Source organism: Alternaria triticimaculans (assembly GCF_023758025.1).
Source record: "Alternaria triticimaculans strain BMP 0046 chromosome Unknown scaffold_3, whole genome shotgun sequence".
Lineage (NCBI taxonomy): Eukaryota > Fungi > Ascomycota > Dothideomycetes > Pleosporales > Pleosporaceae > Alternaria > Alternaria triticimaculans.
Genome location: NW_026055960.1, coordinates 859,377 through 883,314, shown reverse-complemented (window position 1 = coordinate 883,314; position 23,938 = coordinate 859,377). Strand labels below are relative to the sequence as shown.

General features: G+C 53.2%; 7 protein-coding genes across 7 annotated transcripts; 4 read left to right on the top strand and 3 right to left on the bottom strand.

The window, feature by feature from the left end:
* Nucleotides 1-14: 14 nt before the first annotated feature.
* J4E78_002975 (uncharacterized protein) lies at nucleotides 15-2,964 on the bottom strand (the record flags this gene model as incomplete). The annotated part of the gene is made up of 4 exons (XM_049363618.1): nucleotides 15-254; nucleotides 307-503; nucleotides 565-2,610; nucleotides 2,658-2,964. The coding sequence occupies 4 exons, from the start codon at nucleotides 2,962-2,964 to the stop codon at nucleotides 15-17; spliced, it is 2,790 nt and encodes a 929-aa protein (XP_049224283.1).
* A 253-nt stretch (nucleotides 2,965-3,217) lies between these two features.
* J4E78_002974 (uncharacterized protein) lies at nucleotides 3,218-4,237 on the bottom strand (the record flags this gene model as incomplete). Its single annotated transcript, XM_049363617.1, has 1 exon — nucleotides 3,218-4,237. One exon carries the CDS (start codon nucleotides 4,235-4,237, stop codon nucleotides 3,218-3,220), a length of 1,020 nt encoding a protein of 339 aa, XP_049224282.1.
* A 603-nt stretch (nucleotides 4,238-4,840) lies between these two features.
* On the top strand, nucleotides 4,841-12,317 carry J4E78_002973 (uncharacterized protein; the record flags this gene model as incomplete). The annotated part of the gene is made up of 3 exons (XM_049363616.1): nucleotides 4,841-4,907; nucleotides 5,119-6,053; nucleotides 6,102-12,317. 3 exons carry the CDS (start codon nucleotides 4,841-4,843, stop codon nucleotides 12,315-12,317), a joined length of 7,218 nt encoding a protein of 2,405 aa, XP_049224281.1.
* Nucleotides 12,318-15,742: 3,425 nt separating this feature from the next.
* Nucleotides 15,743-17,743, bottom strand: J4E78_002972 (uncharacterized protein; the record flags this gene model as incomplete). Its single annotated transcript, XM_049363615.1, has 4 exons — nucleotides 15,743-16,702; nucleotides 16,767-17,136; nucleotides 17,192-17,552; nucleotides 17,608-17,743. The coding sequence occupies 4 exons, from the start codon at nucleotides 17,741-17,743 to the stop codon at nucleotides 15,743-15,745; spliced, it is 1,827 nt and encodes a 608-aa protein (XP_049224280.1).
* A 2,432-nt stretch (nucleotides 17,744-20,175) lies between these two features.
* J4E78_002971 (uncharacterized protein) lies at nucleotides 20,176-20,969 on the top strand (the record flags this gene model as incomplete). The annotated part of the gene is made up of 3 exons (XM_049363614.1): nucleotides 20,176-20,274; nucleotides 20,327-20,448; nucleotides 20,498-20,969. The coding sequence occupies 3 exons, from the start codon at nucleotides 20,176-20,178 to the stop codon at nucleotides 20,967-20,969; spliced, it is 693 nt and encodes a 230-aa protein (XP_049224279.1).
* A 578-nt stretch (nucleotides 20,970-21,547) lies between these two features.
* J4E78_002970 (uncharacterized protein) lies at nucleotides 21,548-22,462 on the top strand (the record flags this gene model as incomplete). The annotated part of the gene is made up of 1 exon (XM_049363613.1): nucleotides 21,548-22,462. The coding sequence occupies one exon, from the start codon at nucleotides 21,548-21,550 to the stop codon at nucleotides 22,460-22,462; it is 915 nt and encodes a 304-aa protein (XP_049224278.1).
* A 355-nt stretch (nucleotides 22,463-22,817) lies between these two features.
* On the top strand, nucleotides 22,818-23,683 carry J4E78_002969 (putative secondary metabolism biosynthetic enzyme; the record flags this gene model as incomplete). Its single annotated transcript, XM_049363612.1, has 2 exons — nucleotides 22,818-23,010; nucleotides 23,076-23,683. 2 exons carry the CDS (start codon nucleotides 22,818-22,820, stop codon nucleotides 23,681-23,683), a joined length of 801 nt encoding a protein of 266 aa, XP_049224277.1.
* Between the last annotated feature and the right edge of the window lie 255 nt (nucleotides 23,684-23,938).

The following is a 23,938-nucleotide window of genomic DNA, read 5'->3' as shown; positions in this document are numbered from 1 at the left end:
AGTCATTCCTACATCTAGAACATACTCCAGCCCTTCTTCCTTCGCTCATCCCTATCGTCTCGTCGTCCCATCATGCGCTTCTCTCTTTGCTCGAGTTGGCGCAGACCCTCCATCTCCTTGAGTACGTGTTCGAGGAGGTCCTTGCGACGCACGACATCGAGGTGGCGTTTGATCTTGGGGTCTTCTTTGGCAAAGCGGTCGATTTCTTCTTGGGAGAGGCCGCGGCCTAGACGGGCGTCGAGTTCACGTGGGAACTAGAGGGTGTTAGTGAAAGTTGTGTGAGTAAGGAGAGGGGTAGTGGCTTACGATGTAGTAGAACTTGCTTAGCAGCTCAGCGTCAAGGAAGAGATCGGCAGTTGTTGTAAGCTTGTCTGCGACGGCGTCGAGGAAGACTTCTGGGCAGTGGTATTTGTTCTTCTTGCTGGCGCATTGCTTGCTCTTGATGGCGAGGAGGCGTAGTTTGAGCACGTCGATACGGTCGCGGAGGAAGACAGCTTCCCGGCCTACAGCATTGTTAGTGTTGAATTCGGGTGAGCAAGATCTGCATAAGAGAATTGAACTTACCCTTAGCAAGGAGTGCAGAGCTGAAGCCGCCGGCACCGCCAACTCCGTCACCTTCAAGAACGACTTGTCCGCTTCGTACGCGGTCAATGAACGACATTACGTCCCTGACTCGCTTGCGGCCACCAACTTGTTCTTCAAGCTGCTTTACGGCAGCCTCGACGACCTTCAGCTCGTCCTTGAGCACAGCTGTGACATTTTCCCGACCCTTTGCCCATTCGTTGTCCTCGACTTCGATGCGGTATTTGTAGGGCTTGATGCAGATCTCCAACTCATCGGAGATGTCGTAGGAAAGGTCTTTGAGGATGGAGGTGGAAGCGTCGGTAATGGCTTGTCGGGCGAAGGGGTGGGCGGCGAAGCGAGAGTTGGTGATGAGGCGGTCGATGTGTGCTTGGAGCGCACTTGCGACAACGTTGGTAGCTAGACGTCCGACACCCAGTTTCGTAAGTGCAGCACTGGAGCTGTCGAGCTTGATCTGCCATATTTGATCTTCGCCGTCGATATCAGCTTTGGCAAGGTCCGTAAGAGGGTCGGTCTCAGGGAAGGGAACACTGAGGTCATCGAAAGGTCTGTTCCAGTAGCGCTGTGCAAGCAGATTGAGTACCTGCTGGTCGAGCTCGTGCTTGAGTAAGTCACGAACTTGTTGGCGACCGAACTGCTCGGTAAAGCCACGGAAGGAGTGCTTGAAACCATCTAATGATTCCGCAAGGTATGACTCTGCGCTGATAGGTCGCTCGTTGTATTGGACCTTGTATTCGTATCGGGCATCTTCAAGCTCCCTTTGGATAGCCTCGCTTGTCGTCTTAAGGCTGCCGGCCATTGTCTGCTCGAGCACATGCATGAGCTTCTTCTTGAGGTTCTGCGTTCCGACGGCGAGCTCTGATCCTTCTGAAAACTCAGGATGCGAAGAGAAGTACGCCTTTTCGTTCTTTGTAATCGCATTGGTGATGTTGCCGTTGCCGCGGCTAAAGAGCTTCGAGCCACCAGCACCGGGTGGTACCCGGCACACAACACCGACGTATCCCAGACGCAGAGCATACTTCTGGTCGCTGAGAAGGCTGGCACCGCGTTCGGCATCCACAAGGTCCATCTTTGTAATGACACCAATAGTCCTCTCGCCTCGAGGGTCCATACGTCGGGACGCTCGCAGCGCGGTGCTGTTGGCCAGATCCACGTCAGCGGCAGAGATGGCGAGGATGACATTGGGTGCCTTGATGTATTTCTCGCAAAGCTGCGAAATCTTTTCCTTCAGCTGCGGGGGCTGGTCTCGGCCAACGACCTGGATGTAGCCGGGCAGGTCTATCAGGGAGAGATCGGGGACGTTTGGCGAGTAGATGCGCAGTTGGATAGGGTCATCGGAGACGCAATCGCTCGCTGGCACAGCCAGGTTCAGGTCTGTCAACGTCTTCTGCACCTGACTGAAATCTGTGACCTTTCCCAAGCCGAGAGCAGGGAACTCGCAGTACTCTGCATGTGCATCTGGTGTGTTGACGAGTGTGAGCTCAATGGGTCGCCGCGTAACCATGTTGTGTCCTTTCGGCAGGAACTCGTGGCCCACGATGGCTTCCAAGACCGAACTCTTTCCAGACGATTGCGAGCCGATGACAACAATGGAGGGCAACGTGAGCGAATCGGACTGTCCAACAGTCTGCAGAAGCCCGCGTATCTCAATCATCTTCTTGGTGAGCATCATCATCTGCTCGTCTCGTGCGATCTTCTCCGCCTGTGGTCTGTCTTCGTCGTCTTCCTGGGCATATCCGAACGCCGCCGCTGTTGATGCACCGGCAGCAGCAGATCCAGCACCGCTCTGCTTGGGTTCTTCTGGGCCTCTGCCGCCACCGTTCCTGCCACCACCACCAGATTCGTCCTTGGCGAGTAGGCGCTGTAGCCATTCCGGGTATTGCACGCCCTCGAACTCGTCCTTGGTCGACTTGAAGCCCTTTTCTAGCTGGTCGAAGAAGCCATTTGCCGTGCTGAGTGCGCCGCCCGCAAATTCGGTCGCGCCGTCTTTGGTTCGGTGGAAGAGGTCGAGTGCGAATGTTCCCGCCTCTGTTTGGTATTAGCTTGGGTTGATATAGTAGAATGCATATACATACGGCCAGCTTGGTACTGGATATATGAGACGCCTGCAACGACAGCCCCTCCGGCAGCGGCGCCTACAGTCGCAAACTTGCCGACCAGCTTCGGTATGACGCGCGCAAAGGAGATGGAGCGTGTGGCGGGGATGTTGTGCAGCGAGTAGCTACCCAGCGGCCATGGTCGTCGCTTCACCAGGCGTAGGCCGGCTTGGTTGCGGAGGAGGCCACCGGCGGGCAGCGAGTGCGTCGTGTAGAAGCGCGGAGTGAGCAGCGGTGAGCGGCGTGCGATGGTGGAAAGGCGGCCCGCGACGAGCCTGCCGCTCATATTGACGACAAAGAGACCACGACAGGTCGGTGGTAGGGCATAGGGTCAGGTAGGGACGTGGGTGCGCGGCTGGACGAGCGTTCAGGTGCGGCTATGCACGTCACCCATCGACTTTTGGGACGCCGGGTGCTTGGGCCTTCAACACGCCGCGTGGGGCTGCGAGTCGCTCGACGAACAACATCGAGACACGACATCCAACCAGTTCTGCTTTTCCATTCATCTACGTGGTCTCGGGTATCTTCGAATTCTAGCTTCACTTCAAACACAAAATTGCCCTTTCCCCAAATGCCTCCAACAGCGACCCTTCCTCCTTGATCATGTCTCTCAGCCAGTTCCTCGAGCCTTCAACTTCCCTGCTGGCGAACTTGACTAGGACAAAGCCTCTCACGTTCGCAGCACTCCATATCAGCCCATCCGCCTTTTCTCTCTGCTGCCTCTCATACCGCCTCTGCTCATGCGCTTGAAGCTCTGGCTGTACCGCGTCGCCCCAGTTCCTCCCACCAATACGCGGTAGTGCCTCGAACTCATCCAAGAAGAACTTTGACAGTGACGAAAAGATGGGGCCGCGAACGATCAAGGTGCCGAAGACAGAATAGCTATCCATACGTGATGAAAGTTGCAGCCCCGTCTTCCCATGCTTGTCTAGAATGAGGTTGTCCCGTAGAAGCAGTCTCCTTTCGCCGGCATCGTCTACGGTCCAGACCTCGTTGCGGCTCTTGTATTCGTAGATATCCCAGTTCTCTCCGCGTGCGGAACGGCCGCTTGTGACCCAGTCGCAGACACACAGATTACCTTGCTCTTTCTCCAAGTGATAGATCTGGGACTGAGAAAAGGCCGTGTTGGCAAAAGGCTGCACTGGATCGGGGAGATAGACTAAGGCGGAATTGTTCTTGAGATGTATGTTCATATGTTGTCGTGAGACTAGCTCTGGAGTAGGGGTCTTGAAGATCTTGGTCGACCCTTGCGTCAACAGTATCAGCCGTGTACTGCTGTCTAGTCTAACTTCCAGGTCTATGCTGTCTCCAGCTACGATGCCTCCACCATAGGTCAACAGAAACACTGTATGAATGAGACATGGGGTGACTGCTGCTGTGGCGTCCTCTGCTTCTCTGCTATAATTGGGTGGTGCCAGGGGATCTGGGGCGACTAGCTTGAGTGGGTATTGATATGACACGGTTCGAAGGACAGGCGTATCCGGGGGAAGAATTTCGAGGATTATGGATCCATGGCCAGGTTTTGATGCTGATGTACCGAAGGGAGAGATGAAGGACATGTCGGAGTGCTATTGGTGCTTGCAAAAGATCATCTTTTACTAAGGTCGGCCCTGGACATGTGTATCGATTTGCCTAGAGATTGTGCCGAGATGCATCCAGATCTTGAGTAGCACCAGTATGTGCGCCTGAAAGAGCAGCGGCTTCCTCTGGACGACGGGATGGCGACTATCAGATAAGTGAGTGCACTTGCCTGCGTGCCTGCCTATTCGATTAGCGCGAGCGCGGACCAAGCCGCCAAGGCGCGACGCGGGGCAGGTTTCTTCCTCTCTTAGTCACTTTTCTGCAGCTCCCAACCCCACCTAAACGCTGCCAAAGTATTTACCGATTCGACAACTTTTTGCACGCGTTCGAAACTCGACATCGACAACTTCTGCAAACTACTCCAAGCGCGCGCTGGGAATTTTTGGTATCCTGGATAACACCGACTCCTGCGCCCAGAAGTGATCCACAACGGCTGCAGCCACTCACAGCGCGATCTTACCCAGCATCCTCCCGCAGTGCGCGTTCGAATCGCCGCATCGCCACTTTTGACATGCCCTAAGCGCGTGTCATCGCAATCCCAATCACACTAGCGGAGTTGAAGGGGGACGGGTGGCAGCAACATGGCGTCAGGTTTTGACAAGCTGTTGGAATTTCTGCTGTCAGAAATTGCACTTCGCGGCATTCAAGGTATGCATGACTCGTTGCGCGTGTAGTCGTTACTTCCGTTCGCGCACTGGCCTTCGTCTGAGCGACTCGATACCTCTATTCCTCCATGAGCTGTAACACCAGACTGATTGGAAGGGGGAGTTTCGCGTTCGCTTCACCTTGATCGCTATCTTCCCTTTGCTTCAGCCTTTTCGTCATTTACTCCATCGTCTCATTCACTGACATGTCCTAGGTGCTACTAGCGCGGACTTCCGTCACTTCGTTGAGAGTTTCTACAAACAAGGCGTCGATAACGGCGGACCCAAGTCTGATGATGGAGACAGCCGTCTTCCTTCGGCTGGACTTGGCCGCACGTTCTATGAGCGTCTGTGGCAATGGCTCACTGATCATCCTGATATCCGCATAGTCTACCAACAGGAAGTTCGTCAATACACTCTCTCAGAGTTCGAGGCGGCCGAACTACACGAGACTGGTACCATCGGCGAGACCCCCGCAACAGGTTCACTTCAAACTTCCGATAGTCCCATCAAAGCAGTAGAGCAGCCTTCCAAATCTCTCTTTGCTTTGCGGGACTCTTTGCGCCAACACATCCTCGGAGATCAACATGACCCGCAAGACCTCTCCACTCGGTCGCCCGAAACTCCAACCCATCCAAAATTGTCACGACCGCGACGTAACCTGCCAGATGGACCGCATCATATCACAGCAGTCTTCGACGATCCCAGCCCTGACATCACTGCCCCTCGTTTGTATGCGAGTCAGAGCAGGGTATGGCAGGCGTTGACAGGCCACGGTATCGACTTGAAGAAGGTTCCCGCCATGGAATTTGTCTTGCTCTCTCTCATTGCTGCCCGCGGATCGGCAGGCATCACACAGCCCGAACTGATCAACGTCAGTGGCCAGGATAAGAGGTCTGTTCCGCATAGGACGGATGAGTTAGCTCGCAAGAACTACATCAGCAAGATTTCTGTACAATCCAACAAGATGCGCACCAGCCTCTGTATTCACAACAAATTCGTCTCTCAGAACACTTTCATCGAGTCTAGTGCCGTTGAGGACGTGTATCAGGAGGACGGTACGTTTGTGGTCCGGAACTTTGCTCAACTCCTGTACAACAAAGTTGGCCAAGGTGGCATCGTTCCCACGCGATCTATTAGGGAGAAGCTGGTAAGTGTACGGCCTTTATAATCATGTGTCGCGTTCTAACATTACTAGGGTGTCCCAATGTCATCCTGGAACAAGCGCGCCACTCAGGGTGCAATCATCCGACTGGATCAAACAGGAATGATCAAGCGACGTAGAGTTCGTAAGAAGAAGTCTGTCGACGCTTGGATCACATGCATCCAGGTCATGCGCGCGCCACAGGATGAAGACGTCAGGAACCTTGGCTTTCGTCGAACAGCTCCTATCACGACGGATGCGAAGGGCGAGCTACGCGATGAGGATGTCGATGGCGACTCGTTGTTGAACGATCTCAATGACGACATGCCAGACGATCCAGATGCCAATGTCAGCGACCGAGCTAATGCTCAGCCTGATCCTGATCAAGCTGTCAGCATTCCCCCGCAATGGACGCCTGACCGCTTTCTTCCGAACATGATCTTCAATGCTGCTGCACTGGCTGGTGCGCAGGGTTGGGACGCTGAGGTTCTACGCAACCGGATTGTCGGGCCCTTTTGGAGACGGCCCATTGAATCGTATTTCACCCGTGTGACCAATGACTGGGAGAAGACACAGCCTTTCCATCTGCGGCATTTGGCTGTCATACGAGATGCTGGTAATACCAAAGCAAAGAAGTTCGTTCACTACCTCTATCGCACGTACGAGAATTTCCAGAAAGCCGTCGATGACGAGATCGCTGTCTGGGAAGGTGTTTCGGTGCCTGGAAAATCTGCGAAGAGCTCTACGAGCGAGGTGTCACTCAACGCGTGGGGTTTTCCAACTGTCAGCGTCAAAGACTTAGTTCGAAAGACTGGTGCAGCAACACTATCTGAAGCTGGTCTGGCCATTGTGAAACCTCGCAAGAACGGCCCGCGTTGGGATAACGGTGTCGCAGAGCAGATCGGCTATCAGAAACACTCGAGTTCAATGCTGAAACCTACAACATCGGATACAGCAGGTCGGTCCAAGAAACAGAAAGCCGTCAAAGTCAAGCCCGCCAGGGTACCAAAGGCTGCTAAAGCTTCTAAGACGCCTTCAACCATCTCGCTCACTCCCGAGCAGAAGAATCAGCTGGGACTGCATCGCCATGCTCGCCTGAGCAGACATGTTCAAAATCAAATTCTTGCTCATCGCGAAAAGACCGGTGATCCGTCAGCAATACCTGACAGCATTGAGCACGGATCGGCGAAACGTCCACTAGCTCAGCCGTTAATGACAGCAGAAGAGCGGATAGCGAAGGGTATAGCACCAAAAGGGCGCATGCCAATGGACGTGGAGAACGCAATTCGAGAGGAACGCGGTTTGCCTGTGGCGGTGAAGAAGGTGAAGAAACGGGCGACGAAGTCGGCAACCGAGCCTACAGTCCTCAGCAACAAGCAAAGGATAGCTATGGGTTGGTCGTGTCAGGGTCGGATACCAGACGATATCATTGATGGTCTACGCCAGGAGCGCAAAGACGGCATTCCTTTGGAAAAGTCGAACATCATTGCTATTTGGGACGCCGAGATGAAGGACAGGGCGAAGAGAAAGAAGGAAGAGGGCGCAGGATCCACCAAAAAGCAAGCCTCACCCTGCAGGGACAAAGATATCGACGTCTCTATGGAGAACCCCGAGGCTGACTATGTGCCTGGACCTACTCTCACGGAGCCGGGGACTGGTCATGTCTCGCCCGAGCCCGAGCCCGTTACCGGAAAGCGGAAGGCGAAGGACGTGGTCGCTACCCCAAGAACGTCGAAGAGACGCCTCACCAAAACTACAGTTTCACAGAGGTCAGAATCAAGGACTGTGGCATCGATGTCGCCCTCGCCCACTGATGTTGGAAGTCCGCCCGGAAACGCAGCATCCCCTGCCCGTCCTGATGATCATTCGGGCCAGTCAAGTACAGCACACATTGCCCGGCCTTTGCCGAAAACATACGTTCCGCTCGACGCCTCCAAACTGGACGCTCGAGCACGGGGTGTGGTTGATCAATACGACAAGCGATGCTCCTCGGGTCTGTTTCTCAACCCTCATATGAAGCAGAAGGTTGCGCGAGGTCGACCACGCAAGGCCTTGATGGCCACCTTCAAGCTACCGCATCTAGCCGATTTCGACTGGTTTGTAACAGAATCGGAGCAGGAGCAAGGCGCAATTCAAACTGAATGTTCTCAAACACCCCAGTCTATGCAGACCAGTGTTACCCAGCGAGATGAAGCGACGACTCAACCACCACAAGGCACTCTGACCGAAACTGTACCAGAACCGCATATTGAGGCGCCACTCGCTCATCTGGAGACTATCCCGCAAAACTTGACCCCGGCTCAAACACGGTCACCCTCTCCAATGCAACCGCAGTCACCGATCGAGATACAGACGCAAAAGGATGTTCTGAGCCATGGGGAGTCATCTGTCTCCGCTAGACAGTCGGTCCTACTTGATAGCGAGCCGTCACAAGACAGCAATGAAGTCAACAAAGAAGAAGCGACATCGTCTGTACCAGACGCAATGGTCATTAGAAGCAACGACATTGTCCCCGGTATAAGTACAGGCTCCGCCAATGTTGAAGAGCCTAGCCATGTTTCTCCCAAGCCGGCACGGAAACAACTGCCCCAGACAGTCGTACCAACACCTCGTATGGTGGGCGGCTGGGCCGCCATCAATGCAACCGAGCGCGCCCGTACGACACCGTATCAGAGCCCTTATGCCGCCAGCCCAAGTCCGGTAGCCCAGTCGTCGTCAGCTCCCGTTCCCGAGGCCAATTCTGGTGCTCCTCCGCCTAATGCGGTTCACAGCGCTATCGTCGAGACCCCAGTACCGACTATCCCGGGCACCAAACCAAGGAAAGCACAACGTGGTGGCATTGCAGGAACCCAACGCACGTTGAGGCAGAACCTCATTCTCGAGATCATCAAGATGTGCGGCGGTGTTTTTCCAGGCGGCGGTGAAATGCCACGACCGTTTCTCACGCTTTGGGAAGAGCGGCACCCGAACATTCCGAAGCCTTCTCCTAGCACCATCACCGAGACGCTCAGGAACATGTCTGTAGACCCGAAGTTCGGATTGAAACATTGGAATTTTGCCTCGCAACACCAGAACATGCCAGGGACTGCCGTTCGCAGGATGTATACATGGGCACATCTGAACGAAAGGAGCCCGGAAGTCCTCAAGTTGGCACATAACATGGCTCAATATTCCCAAGTCAAAGATTACAATGCCCGCAGGTCAGAGAAATCACTCCTGTATTACCCAAAGGAGATTCGTGATCTGATTGGCGAGGTCGTGTCGCACCAACCGATTGAGCCTGCCCCCAAGGACGAGAGCATCATCCTTAACCAATTGAATCCTGAACTTGAGAGGCAGATTACCGAAGCTAAGCTTCGAAAGCGCAGCGTGTGGTCGAAGCAGAAAAGGCTAGAAGCCAAAGCCCGCAAGGCTCAGAACGCTCAAGTAGAACAAGCGTCTTCTAGACAGATTGCGGACGGCAGCGGCGCACCGCGCACGAAGCGGGCACGACTTGCTAGTTTGAACGACAAGAGCAAGAAATTGCGTCGAGCTCCTTTGTATACCGCCAATATGGGAGCACTCGATGAAGACTCCGATGATATGGCAGATGATGAAGCTGCTGCTGCTACGGCTACGAAATCCGGACCAATAACGCTCATTTGGACGCGTCCTATCGTTGCACCCGTTCCGGAACGTGAGCACCAGTCCGATGAGGAGCCGCCTGAAGACGATGAGAGCGATGAGGAAATGCCTGATCTGGTCACGCAACAGGCGCCCAGGAACGCTGTTAGTGAGCGCGACCTACCGCTCGTGGAACAGCCCATCGTGGAGGGTTCTACCGGAGGGAAGACAGCGGACGAACCTGATTCCACTGGAGCCGACAAGGCTGCTCCTTTGGCTTCTAGTGAACAGGCTACAGGTGGACCTGCTAATGTGAAGAAGAGCAAGAAGCGTGTCCGGATTGCAGCTCCACGCGACCAGTCCTCGAGGAAGAGGGTTCGGATTTCTCTAGCAACATCCACATCTGCGCAAGATGCAGCAACCACCGTCCACTCCAGCACGGATGATGAAGCGCGGCGCGGCTCGGAGAGCGAAGATGAGCCTGAAGATGACGACGACGCTGTGCCGTCAAACATGAAGAAGCCAAGGACGAGGAACTTCGGTGGACGGCAGCGAGGCAGGCCAGGCCCTACTCCCACTCTGTTGGAACGCCTTACTGGTCTGACAGGTGATCCGAACGATCCGATCTACCAACCTCCTCAGCGTGCACCGAGACCTGGAAGAGCAGCGCAGACATGGCGCGAGCGCAAGAGGACACGTCTTAACCGGTTTAAAGAGGAACGACAGTATGCTCGGGCTGCTGACACGCTGGACGACTTCAAGAAGCTTTTCTACACCTTCGTTGTGGTGTCTTCGCTGTCTGGGAATGACCAGCAAATTGATTGGTGCCTTTTCGAGAACGTACATACTGGCGACAGGTTCTTGGATATGGCCAAGGCCAAGAAACTTTGGAGCTGGATGCAGATGCACATGGCTGAGCAAATCCGTGAGCTCACCACAACATTCCAGTCACTTTACTTGGAAGCGTATGAGACCGGTAAAGTTGCTTCTATCGAGGATCCCGAGACGCACGACTGGGCAGGCCTCATACAATGGGCTATGCGGAAGTGTGCCTATCCCGATCTTCCCCTTCCCGTCTTGAGGCAAGCACTGCAGCAGTTTGATGTCGATGAGTCAAACTACGAGATCATGGATCGAGTATTGTGGTACAAAGCTGCAACTGCAGATCGGACGAGGACAATGCTTCAACTGCAACAGTCTTTCACCGCTCCTCTCCATCGATCGCGAAAGGCAACCTGGTCCTCCGACGACAAGCTTCTCAAGGCACGGTCATGGATCCGTGCAAACACGGCTACCCCACAAGCACTCTACAACGCAAACTTGGCTCACGAAAAGTTCAAGGATCTCGGCGAGACTGTACTTGTCAACGTCGTAGGTGATCTCGTGGACAAGCAGCATATCAGGATGCGCAAGCTCAAGCGTCTCTTGCCCGGCCGTAACTACAACTTTACGCAAGCTCTGGCGAAGAAGTATACACGCCTGTTCCAGCTCGACGACTTCATGAACGCTGTGGCAATTAAGAAAAAGATGGATGCTGCGTTTGCCGACGAGGATGCAGGGTTCTACAACATGTCGCGTTGTGAAGACGATGGTGCCTTTGCGGCAATTATGACTATGGTGAGCGAGGGTACCGTCAAGCTCGTACCTCAGCTACCACCCGTCAACAGCGACTTCGACGCCGCACTTCCGAAATTGTCTAAGTGGGGCTTTTGCGAAGGCGGCTACAACCACCGCGCGATTGACCGTGCTCGATTGTTCTGGGATATTCACGTTGTGCCGACAGCAAGCTATAAGTTCGGCAACCCACTACAGCCGTTGGCGACGCCACCCTCATCCATGGACGATGTTGAACCTGCGGTTTGGTCAGCCTTGCCCGAGCCGCCTCTGCCTGGCAAAAACGATGCTGGCGCGCTACTACCCATTTGGAGCAGTATCGACGGCCAATCCGTGACGTGGCCGTGGTGGTACCGGGTCTTGAACTTGGTGCTACAACCTTTGATTTTCTTGGCTGGTGCGACTGCTACCGACATCCACTCTCATTGTCCTGAGAATACTACCGAGCTCTTCGAGGTCGAACATGTCCTAGACTGGCTCCAGTCCGTCAATGCAGTCAAGAAGACGATTGGTGGCGGCTACATTACCCTGCCAGGTTTCTGGGCTGCATTTGGCGACCATCTGCGCGACACGGAAGGCGACTGGTTTGGCGAGCATGTCAAGCGCAAGGCAAAGAACCACGAGAAGCAGCGATGGCGCGTCGATTACAACTTGAGGCTCTCGACACTACAGGCGCGCAAGGCCGTAGGTACTGACGCGACTCCTATTGACGAAGAAGGCGCTGCGAATGTTAAAAATATCGGCACTCTGGAGACGAGTACTAGTCGCGAGATCCTCAAGAACCCGAAACAACAGTACCGGATCATGCACCGCGCCCTGAACTCTGAAAAGTCTCATGCAGAGGAGAATGGGTCGGATCCTAGACCCGCTTCCCGCTCTGCGACCCCACAAATTGGGCAAGAGCCCGTTACAGACCCGACGGCAAGCGGCTCACACACTCCCGCGGCAATCAACATGCCAAGTGAGGACGTGGAGATGGTGGATGCTGACGTGGACGCTGAAGGAGAGGAGGACATCGACGCTGAAGGAGAGATTGATGACGACATGTATTGAACATGTACGTACGGTACGGGTGGTGGATGATGCATATGAGGCGGTGTGGGTGGAGGGTGAAGTTGTTTTTTCCAAAAGTTTGTCCTTTTTACATGCATAGCGAGGCGCGTACTGTGGGATGATACCACGATCTGAGAAGAGAGGCGTCAATGCCAAAGATCCTGTACAACAGTCGGAGACGTATGAGTAATGCGCGATGCGGTAGTAGCAATAAGTCTTCGCAAAGACGTTTTCCAAATGTGCAATGTGACGATGCGCAGCGCGAAATGTTTGATGGCTGGTCATGCAATGTTCCTGGCCTTAGGCGGGCAGGTGCTTCGATGGTGAGGAGGGTTGCAGCTGCAGCCGCCATCGCACTTGCCCGCGCGTGCAAACTTCAACGCGCGATCGAAGAGACAAACACCATCACCGCCTCGGAGAACACCGCATAGTCATCAAGCTAGAGTTAAATACTATTCAACCGTCTCCATGTTGCCTTTCGTTCTCTAACTCAAGACGTCCGTTCCTGTTGGGCGTTCATCCGTAAGCCCAGCAAGAGCGAACGCTTTCATCTTCGTATATACTTGAGTCCATCTCACTCCTCAAATATATACACACCCATATGCAATGTGTTGCGTCATCATCCCCCTCTCAGTCCTGGGATGCTGCGCAGTTTTGATCAACGTATGCATCGATATATAGCAGACCGGTGTCATTCCACCGTAGGATCTCGTGCGTCGCGAACCTCCTCTCTGGTATGCAAACCTCTCTCATCTAATGAGACTTTGGCACCGTACTCACTACTCTTAGGATGAAGAACGACTGCTAGCTCGACTCGCGCTTCTTCACACCATGCCGAGTGACACCGTCCCGTTATCTACAACAGATGGTCGGCTGGTCAACTCAACGACGCGAGTACACTGAAAGACTCTCTCACCAGGTGGGGGTGGAGCGGAAGACAGAATGCCCAATATGCATTTCGGTGGACTGTCTATTCTGCATTGCCGCATGACCACGACCTTTTCTTTCCGCCTCCAAGAGGATCCATCCATGACGGACGTGCGAGACAGGTGGCAACGATCTCGTATATAAGCAAACGAGGAAAGACACTATGTGCTTAGCCCTTGGTTATAACCATACCTTGTAAGTTTCATTGGATCTGAGTGAGCCATGTTGCTAACTGATGGTAGATATATACCTACACCTTTGCAGCCATGGGGAGCTTTGGCTGAGCCTGGATGTTCATGATCAAGTGATTGCCGTCTTTGCGAGTCGACTCCTCGCTATATATACGTACTACGCATGGACGCGGAGACCCTTGGTAAGATGGCTTGATCGATCGCATCTCCAAGAACCTCATCAAAGCCAGCTTACCTTGTCATGACTCATGACCTGGTCGCTTTCGGCAAAAAGACCCACAACCCAGCTGTCGGCAATGAGTGACAAAGAAGAGAATGTGCCTTTCGCTAAGACTGGGGATTGGTCGTGGTTCCGGCGAGCGGTGGCTGACGACAGCTCATGCTGAGAAGGACGACTCCGGTAACTAGGTGATGAGAAATATCACCAGGACCTCTCTCGTAGCATGAACTTCTATCGATCACTTCCCTTGCCCATCAGACCCAAACTACGAATCCCGGCAGGTCATACCAAAGCAACCTACCATCAATCGAGTAGCTACGGAAAGGAGAAGACTTGAAGTATGTTCTTGTACTAACTCTGGGAGACGCTGGTATCCGTACATCGACGACATGGCTCGAATTCTCCAATCGCAAGCCCAAAGACAACGCTATCCGCGGTCGAGATTTCGTGCGTTCACTACGGACTCCGATGGCGATTACACATACGGATACTTCATCTATATATATCTTAATGAGCCTGTTGTGCAGAAAGCGCATGCCACCATCAACGCGATGCTCAACCTAAGAACGGAGAAGTCGACCAAACGATGTATAATTTTGTTCAGGCTGATTCTGTCTTGGGCAGTTTTCTTCATCACCATTGTAACAGTGTGGCGGCGGATGTCCTCGCAAAGCCTCACATGCACATCTGCTAGGATTTTGTGCAGCCCTTCGTACATCTCGAAAAAAAGAGCAGGAATTACTTATATACACAAGCAGACCCCTGCTTCGATATCATTCCCCCTCCAGAAGCATGGGAAAACGAGAAAGCTAGAAGCCACGGAACCATTGCCAGAGGTCTTCGATGGCAGACGTATGGACTACTGTGTTCGAGGCCGAGCTTTTGCACCTGCACATACGGACACTTCATCTATATATAGCCCAATGATCCAGTCGCGCTGGAATTTCGACATGGCCACGCTAGAGATCATTCATACCAATCTGGAGGATATCGCGGTATGGCTCAGGCTTTCGTGTACCCAAGCGCTCATGGATGGGCCAAGATCAACGCGGCCTCAAGTGTGTGAATGGAGAAGTGGAAGAGAACATACAATCGAAGGAAACAAGTAGGAATTACTTATATACACGATGGTGGAGACCACACCACGGTGCAGAAAGCAGAAGTGGAAAAGGCACTGGGCCACTACATTGCCTAATGTTGTGCGCTTTGCCTGACGTTAATGCCCTGCGCAACTTCTTTGCTTCGGTATACCTGGCATGAACTCAGCATGGAGAAGATCGTGCAACATGGACCACGGCAACCACGAGCAACTCAACGCAGAAATAGATTGAGGACGTGATGCTTCCAAAGAAGACTGGGACTTGGAGCAGAGAAACGACGACAAAGACCTACATGGTGACGGACGTTGAGGCCATTTGTTCCATCAAAGTCATGTCAAACTGCCCCTATGACCACGAAGAAGCCGCGAGCCAACGAAGAGAGCCGTTGACAATATTCTAGCGTACCTCGGATATGAAGTAACAATATATATAGAGAGACTGGGCGCCTTTATTGAGCTGCCAGATGCCAGTCCATCGAATCCCGACGATGAATACTCCAGCGATGATGGTAGCATGTCGGCTTCGGATTACGAACGTACGGGCGAAGTCTACTGGTGATACGAATTGTGGAGAACTCCAGAATTCCATCGAAAAGGCTCTCGGGCAAGCTATTACAGATGAAGCAACAATCAAATACCAATCATTCCCTCCGTGTTGTGAGAAGGCGCATGTTGTCGTCATAGTCACACGTAGTTCACGCTAAATTAGCGTCTGTTGCGTGACGCGTCCAGGGGTACCAACCTTCTATCTACTCACCCAGCCTCCCAATTATCATTACCGTTGATTGCATCGTAGAACACTCCATACATCTATCGAGAAACACATAGATCACCATTAGTGTGCATAATTTGATAGAGGTACTCCTGCTTGCTTGGAACAAGTACGTAGCGCCAACCTCGCACTCAAACGAGTAAGCCCTTTCATAGATCATGCGCGCATTCGTCTATTAGACTACAGACTATTTACATGAACAGCTTGCGCTTCGCATCAGCCACGGCTCTTGATGATGCTCGCAGCCTTCTCGCCGACAGCGTACATGGTCGACTGGATGTGCTGGGAGGGAATAAGAGGGAGGATGGAAGCATCGACAATGGACAGTTTCTCGATGCCATAGAAGAGAAGCTCATCGGACACACAACCACCCATATCCTCAGGTAACATGGCGCAGCTGCCGGAAGGATGCGAAAGTGTCGGCCAAACGCTTCCCTGCTCAATCATCTTGTTGATGATCTCATCATCGGTCGTGTACTGGGCTCCCGGCGTCGTCTCGACTGGGGTGTACTTCGCCAATTCAGGGCCCGCCCAAACCTTACGGATATAGCGGACGCACGCAGCAAGAACAGCTTTGTCGATGGGGTTGCTGAGTGCATTGTAGAAGATCTGTGGTGGTCCTTGAGGGTTGGTTGCGTTGATCATGATGGTTCCTCGAGAAACCGGCTTCTCCAAGCCGACGAGCATGTAGCCACCTGAGGACGGGACAGGGTACTCTACTACAGCGGCCTTTTCGTTTTGGAAGATGTCGGCGAGAACTTTGCGCTGTGCTGCGACACCCTTAAGCAGCTTCGCATTGTTCTTGTAGATCGATGGCAAATGTGCGTCATTCTCCTGGGCAAGCACCCGTTCCGCAATACTGTCGTAGTTATCGGGATCCACTACCGGAAGTGGCATCATGGCTAGACTGTTGCCACGAGCCTGAGTCAGCGGTCCGGTCTTGTTGGCACGGTACTCTTCCCACGCCGAAGCATTATACGCCGGGTCTGTGGTCAAGGAAAACCCGTTCGGGGTGCTGCCACCGGTGACATTCCACCCAACGCCAGTATACGGATGGTCTTGGAAATTCGAACCCACGCCGTCATTTTCGAGCTTTACGGTGATACCAGCAGCCTCGAGTGCGGCTTTTGGTCCGATGCCGCTGTTCTGGAGAAGCTTTGGTGTGTTTACGGCACCCTGGAAGCGAAAATGTCAAGTCAGTATTTGCGCAACTCTGCAGGCAGCTTGACGTTCTACTTACCGCAGCTAAGATGACCTCTTGCTTCGCATAGTAGGTCTTTGTCGAGCCAGTCTTCTTGTCGGTGATCTTTACGCCCTTCGCCGTAAGGGTTTTATTTCCGTCGAACACGAGTTCAGTCGCGAGAGACTCCAGTATGACCTTCAAGTTCGACCGGCTCATGATCGGATCATAGTACGAGTTACGGGCGTGCGTTCTTTCGCCAGTCCTGGGGTTCATGGTATTGGGGTACCATGAGGTACCATATGCCTCGCCGTTGTTTCCATCGCGGGCGGCATGCGCATTACCGGTGCCTTGGAAGGCGTCGAAAAAGTCAGTGATATCGGAGTATACTGTGTCTGTGACGCCGATCTTCAGTGGACCTTTTCCGTAGCTGGAAGTTACCAACGTTAAAAGTTGCTCACACGGGCAATATTTCGCTGACTTACGCCTCGGGGTCCCAAGTAATACCGACTTGATCAATAGTCTCCTGTGGAGCTGGGATGTACTCTGTTCCCATTTTGAAAAACGGATAGATCCCCTCCCATCCCCAACCCTTGTTGCCCAACGCCTCCCAGGCATCGTAGTCTGCCGCTGATCCGCGATCATATATCATTCCGTTGACGAGAGACCCGCCTCCGAGAATCCGCGCGACACGAGTGTTCCATGTCTTATTCCCGAGGAATGGTTCTGGCTGGCACACATAGTCTGTCCACAGAAGAGAGGTATTGAGGGCATATGTGGCGCCATAAGGCATGCGGATGTTTGGGTTGTCGTCTGCTCTTCCAGCTTCAATGACAAGTACGGATTCTGTACGACCATCATGTCAGCTTTGTGTAACTCTAGATTGGTTGGTCAGTCTCACTATTCTTGTCCTCGGTCAGACGATTGGCCACGACGAGACCGGTCACACCCCCTCCAACAATAACATAGTCGTAAGTTTCCTGGGCGGCTGACAGCCCCAGCAAAGCAACGACGGCTAAGTTCCTAGGGTAAAGCATCCTGGCGAGCTGCTTCGAGGCGATACCACAAGAAGAGATTCACTTTGACGAGGGTGAAATACGCCGGGAGAGGAAGAAGGGGAGCTCTTGAGCTCTTAAACTCTCCACAAAGCCCCATATTAGCTCTTAGCATTTTTGCGGTACCTGAGCGTGCATGAGTTGTATGGATACACGAGTCGGTACACCGTTGTGGCTAAGGTCGGCAACAAAGCTCCGATACAGTTAGCAGTGAGCAGTAGATCTGGCCAACGGGTCCTGAATTCAAGCGGCATATCAGGTCCTTGCAATTGCATGGCGCAAGATTGAAGATTGATAGAAACAGCATGGCCCCGAGATTAGGCGATCTTGGCTAGACGGCTCGGCATTGTCCCGCATTCAGGAAGTCACCCCACCCACACCAACGCCGCTCCCCTGCCTAACTCTGATTCTTTGATACTGGAGGACACCTTTGAGCGCAGACGATCCTAGTAAGTTTTGCTGACCGCTATAGGTTCTCGTTTGCCTTTTCAGGCTCTTAATGTGTGAGATTGATCTTGTTGCAACGTTTTTACACTTTTGCCGACTTCTGAGCAGCGTTGGGGTGTTCAAGTTGGAGGCAGCATTGTGGCGACTCACAATATACCGGTAGCAGGAGCAGGGTCGTGGTTTACACATATTGCGGCGCCGCTGCTGCCAAGTCGCAAGGGTCCACTATTGTGCACCGTCGGCTCTACAAGCTTCTCTCACCCATTACGCCCCGTGGCAACTCTATATGAGGGGTCTTTGACATGTCCTTCATCAAATTCCAACAGCTGTCAGCACGCAAGTTTATCCGGCTGGTTGATGCAGGTCACGAATCCGCTTTCGCCTGTTGGGCAGTCAGCATCGCTGCGGGATGGGACGGGACGGCGGGACCTTAATTGGCTCACCAGCCGACGCCCCGAACCTCGCTTGCACGCTTGCGAAGTCTACGATGTCTGGGCATGCAACGAACGACAAGGGCTGCGTTCTGGTCCTGGAGCACATGACAAGTATATTGGTTGGCCGAAGCATGCCAAGGTGGCGTAAAACCACGCTTCAAGGCACAAACATGAAGAGAAGAAACACGTACAGCGCCATACAGCACACAAAAGGCGTATTTGCATCACTGCAGCCTCGCGAAACCGCCTTTGCGAACGGATCTTTCTAGCCCTTGGAGCTATCATACCGATCTTTTAGCCTTCCAGCTTTCGCTTACACCCGATGGAGTGATGAAGCCCAAGAGATGACAGCCACACGGGCACGGTTCATACCCAGCTCTGTGGCTCTTAGCATGCATAGCTATCACATTTATTTGCAATGTGCGCCTCGAAGGATTTCAAGATGCCAGACCAATCCATACGTCCCAACACGATCGTATCCAGACTCATTTATTGTTGGGTTGGCATAGTCAGCATTAAGACTGAAGGTTGAATGGTTGGCCAGCAGCAAGCAACTGACTTCAAGTATGCTGCGGCTTACTATATCTTGGAGTGCATGCTGATACCATCATGTCTGTTTTGTGTAGAGGTCTCATGCCCATCATCACAACCTCAAGCTCGATCCTCTTGCATAGATGACGAGAGGGAATTAGTGATGCAGCACAAGTGCATGAATAGTATAGTCCTTACGACATCTTGGCACGAGACTGAAGACTGCGTAGAAGCTGGAAGCGGAGAGCGTAGTAGATGCTAGGGTTCCCTGCTACTGATGGCAGATGAAACGCCATCCTCGCGTGAGCTATTCCGAAGAGATCCCCAGCCGATAAGATGAACGGGGCGTTCCAGCGGCCCTCCCGAGATCCTGGGGTACCCAATAGGTTCAGATGGGCGAACGGCTGGAATAAAGAGTGCCATCTTGCGCACGTTGCCAACTGATATCGCTTCTCCCTCTCTTCGGGTTCGCACTGCCTCTACGCAATATCGGCATCTGCAATGGCACCAACCGAGCAGCAGGAATGGCCAAACCGCGCGCCCGTCTTCTTAATTCCTTCGACTATATTGTGCATATTGAGTACTGCGGTACTCGTATGGCGACTTGTGTATAGTATTGGGGCTAAGCGAAAGCTTGTACTTTACGATTACCTTCTCATCATCGCAGCAGTTCGTCAGTCCAGTAGCTTTATCAGGAGGGCAAGATTATGCTAACCAGTCTGGGTCCAGATGCTAAACGTCGCAGCGTCGGGAATCCGCTTTAAAACATGTCAGCATGGTCTGGGTCGTCATATTCGGGATCCTAGCATCGTGATGCCCTACGACATGCTGAACTACATGTACTACCTCTGGATCACACAGATCCTAAACCTTATTGCAGTCGCAACGCTAAAGTACTCGATTTGTGGCTACCTTTTAGCCCTTAAATTCTCAAGAGTGTACCTCGCGGTGGTGTGGGCTTCGATCCTAATGGTCACTACGTTCAATCTAATTTTGCCCATCATGGGCTGCTTTTGCAGTACACCGTTCGAGGCAAATTGGAACAAAACCGTGAAAGGGAAGTGCTTCATAAAGACCAGCTCGCCCCTCACGTACAGTCAGGTCCGTCCTCTAGATTTGCTTTGTTGCACATAACTAGCTGATGACGGAACAGGGAGTTGCCAACTGTGTCACTGATGTGATTTACGTTGTTGCCCCCATCATATACCTGTCCACCATCCAGTTACCAAGGCGCACTCAATGGGGTTTGCGCATCGTCTTCTGTCTTGGCCTTATGTAAGTACCCTCCGGGATTTGCATTGACATCAACTGAGCTAGCCATCAGTGCGACCGCTTGTTCAGTTGCAAAGACCGTTGAGCTTTCCGCATTGATGAAGACAGCCGATCCAACATGGGACGGTGTCAACCTCGCCATCTGGTCCGCATCGGAACTCTCGGTCGGTATACTTGTCGCGTCTCTACCCGCACTCCGAAAGCAATTCGACAGCTTCTTCCGCCGCATTCTCTCGTCGACCTTTCTGGGAATGGGATCCAAGACGGGGTCTGATAGCAACGGAATACCACTGTATAACGTCGGACCACCCCTTACCGTTGGCAGCCGACCAACGAGAGGCCGTTCGCTATTCCAAAGAGACGGTCTCGATGATGGAGATAGTGAGAAGTGCATACTGGACGATTCAGAGCTGCCTGGAAAGCGCGAAATAACGAGAACGATCGTACATGAGATACGTAGTGAGGACAGGAGCAACGCACAGGTCCAAGATCGGGTACACAACATGTACGGCCAGCTTCAGTGAGCCTCCTAGGCTTAGCTGTCTCTTCGTAGCGTTTCAAGAGTATCCATTGTTCAGTAATCGGGAAATTGTCACTAATGCGCGTCGGTCTCCGTGGCAGTATTGCGATAGTTTGAGTAACCTCGCGAAGGAGTAAGACTATGGCCGAGATTCTACAGGCAGGTCCAGGTGGATGTTACGCTGTAGTGCGGACGATCTTCACGTCGCGCAGTGCAGCACACGATTGAAGGAGATGTTGATATCCGTGACGTCATCCACGGCGACCTCGGGGTCCCGACCGTCGTGTTCTCGACCATATCGGACAGCGAGGAGGTGCGAGGATAGTGGTTGAACAGACCCTTGTGGGTGTTAAGATATGCACGTAGCGACATAAGTGGTAGCGCAGCCTTGTTCCGAACAGCATTGGTATACCGAGAAACCGAGAGGCCGTTAGCGCGTGCCGCGGAAGCCGAGAAGGCAACCAGCGATTTCTTTTGGCGAACATTAGATAAAGCAACTCGATATCGCATACAGAGACGGAACAATACCTTCAATACATTCACATCAACTCAGAGTACTCCGGCCATATTCCACAATTTACCATGACTTCTCCCGTTCTCGTTTTCGGCCCGACTGGAGCAGTAGGCAGCGCCGCTGCCACTGAAGCACACAGGCGTGGTGCCAAAGTGTACCTCGCCATGCGCGACACGAAGAAGCCATTGAAAGGCATCCAGGAAGCGGGAAACAGTGACAGCTTTGTCCGCGTCCAAGCTGATCTGGCCAAGCCCGAGACCATCAAGGCCGCGGTCAAGACCTCTGGTGCCAAGACAGCCTTCGTATACGTCGTACATGAGGTCGAAGACGGCATGCGAAGCAGTTTCGAAGCGCTCAAGGAGGCCGGTGTAACCTACATTGTCCTCTTGTCTTCTTTCAAGGTCGAAGATCCTCTGGACTCAGAAGCCAACAAGACGGATATGATTGGCGCTCTCCACTCCGCAGCTGAAAGCGCATTGCGAGAGACTGGCGTCTCATACACCGCCGTCCGACCCGCATACTTCAGTAGCAACGTTTTCTGGTACACCACAGACATCAAGCAGGGCGAGGTCGAGATCCTCTACCCCAACGTGCGGTTCGATTACCTCGCTCCGTCAGATATCGGCACTGTGTGCGGCACACTTCTCGCAGAGCCACGATTCCAGAAAGAAGCGGGGCAGTCGATCTATCTGTGTGGCCCTGAACTTCTGACCCAGCGTGAGGGTATGGCTGTGATTGGCAAAGCATTGGGGAAGGAGATCAAAGTCAAGGAGATTGACGAGGAGAGGTGGTTCAAGAAGCTGGCGCACATGCCTAAACCTATACTCGACACACTGGTGCGGGGAATGCGGGAGAGTGACGCCGGGAAGGATGATTATGGCAAAATCTACAAGGACGCCGTGGAGAACGTGAAAAAGTACACGGAGCGGGAGCCGACGAAGCTGGAGGACTGGGTCAAACAGAACAAGGCCGCATTCGCTTAGACTGAAGCTTACCACTAGTCGAGATAGTAACGAGACCCGAACAATCACAGCTGCGTCCTCTTCTGCATTGCGTGAGACCCTTGAACGAGACCAAAAGCAAAGTGATCCGCGCGAAGTGGACACTGTCAGATAGAGTTGGACACGTCAGTCCAAATATGGACATAGCGCCCGCACGCGCGTGATCCCTGCATGACGAAGACAGCCGCCGATCATCTGAAACCCAGCAAGTTTCCGTGGTCACGACCACGACCCAAACCCCACAATCTCCCTTTATTCTTCAAACCACGCACGACTGCCACCGGTGATAACGAAGCATTACTACTACGAGCCCAAAACCCAGGACACCGGCGCAGTCATGGCAGCGAGCATCGAAGCATCGCCGCCAGCGCCTCCAGTGCCGTCGAAACACGCCCCAAACGAGGCGCATCCCCCGAGCTGTCCGTCATGTGGCAGTAGCATAGATATGGCCGAGCTGCAAGACGCGAGGCAGAGGATAGAGGAGCTCGAGGCGCAAATGGAGCGCCTGAAGGAGAAGGCTACAGCAGCTGGTACGCCCCCATTATGCGTCCGACGTCATATCACACCCGAGCCCACACGTACTAACATCGTCTAGTCGACAGATGCGCCGACTACGAAGACCAGATCCGCAGCCTCCAGGCGACACAGAACGCCCCTAAACTGCCCCGAACCCAAACCTCACAATCCGACATCCCCAACCCATCCTCACGCCCCTCCGTCGACGCCGATCCCCCACGTCCCACAACCGCAAACTCCACAAAGGCCTCCCGCTTCTCCTTCATCACAAGTCGCTTCCCGTCGCCGGCCAATACAGGGGGCATGCCTCCGCCTCCACCACCGAAAGACCCGTCCCACGCACCACCAGTCGGCTACACCCTACTCAACGAGCTCGAGCGCGAGCGTGCCCTACGCGCCAAGGCGGAAGCACGTGTTCAGACTGTAGATTCCGAGATTGAAGAACTGAGCGTGCAATTGTTTAGTCAAGCCAACGAAATGGTAGCGGAAGAGCGACGGGCAAGAGCTAAGCTGGAAGAAAGAGTCGAGACTTTAGAACGCAGGGACAGGGAGAAGATGGGCAGGCTGGATCGCTTGGAGAAGGCCGTGACAAGAGTGGAGAGAGTCAAGGCATTGTTGGGTGAGAAGGAAGATCTGAAGAGAGAGTCGGTTAGTAGCGGGTTGTTGTCACCACCGGCTAGGAGGTGATGAGATGTGCGGCATTGTTTCTTGTTGCTGTTCTTCCGTGTCATTTGTTACGATACCCATTTAGTTTTGATCTACTGCATCTTAGCGTAGCGTTTGGCGTGGTTGGCTTTACAGTGGGTGCATTTTTCGGTGTCGGCGGTCGGTATCGGTATCTAGAGGGGTGGATCATCCTGTAGGCAAAGCGAAAGACATAGCATGCATTAACTATACAACATTGTACTCTGCATTGGCCATACGACATTATACTCTGTAGGC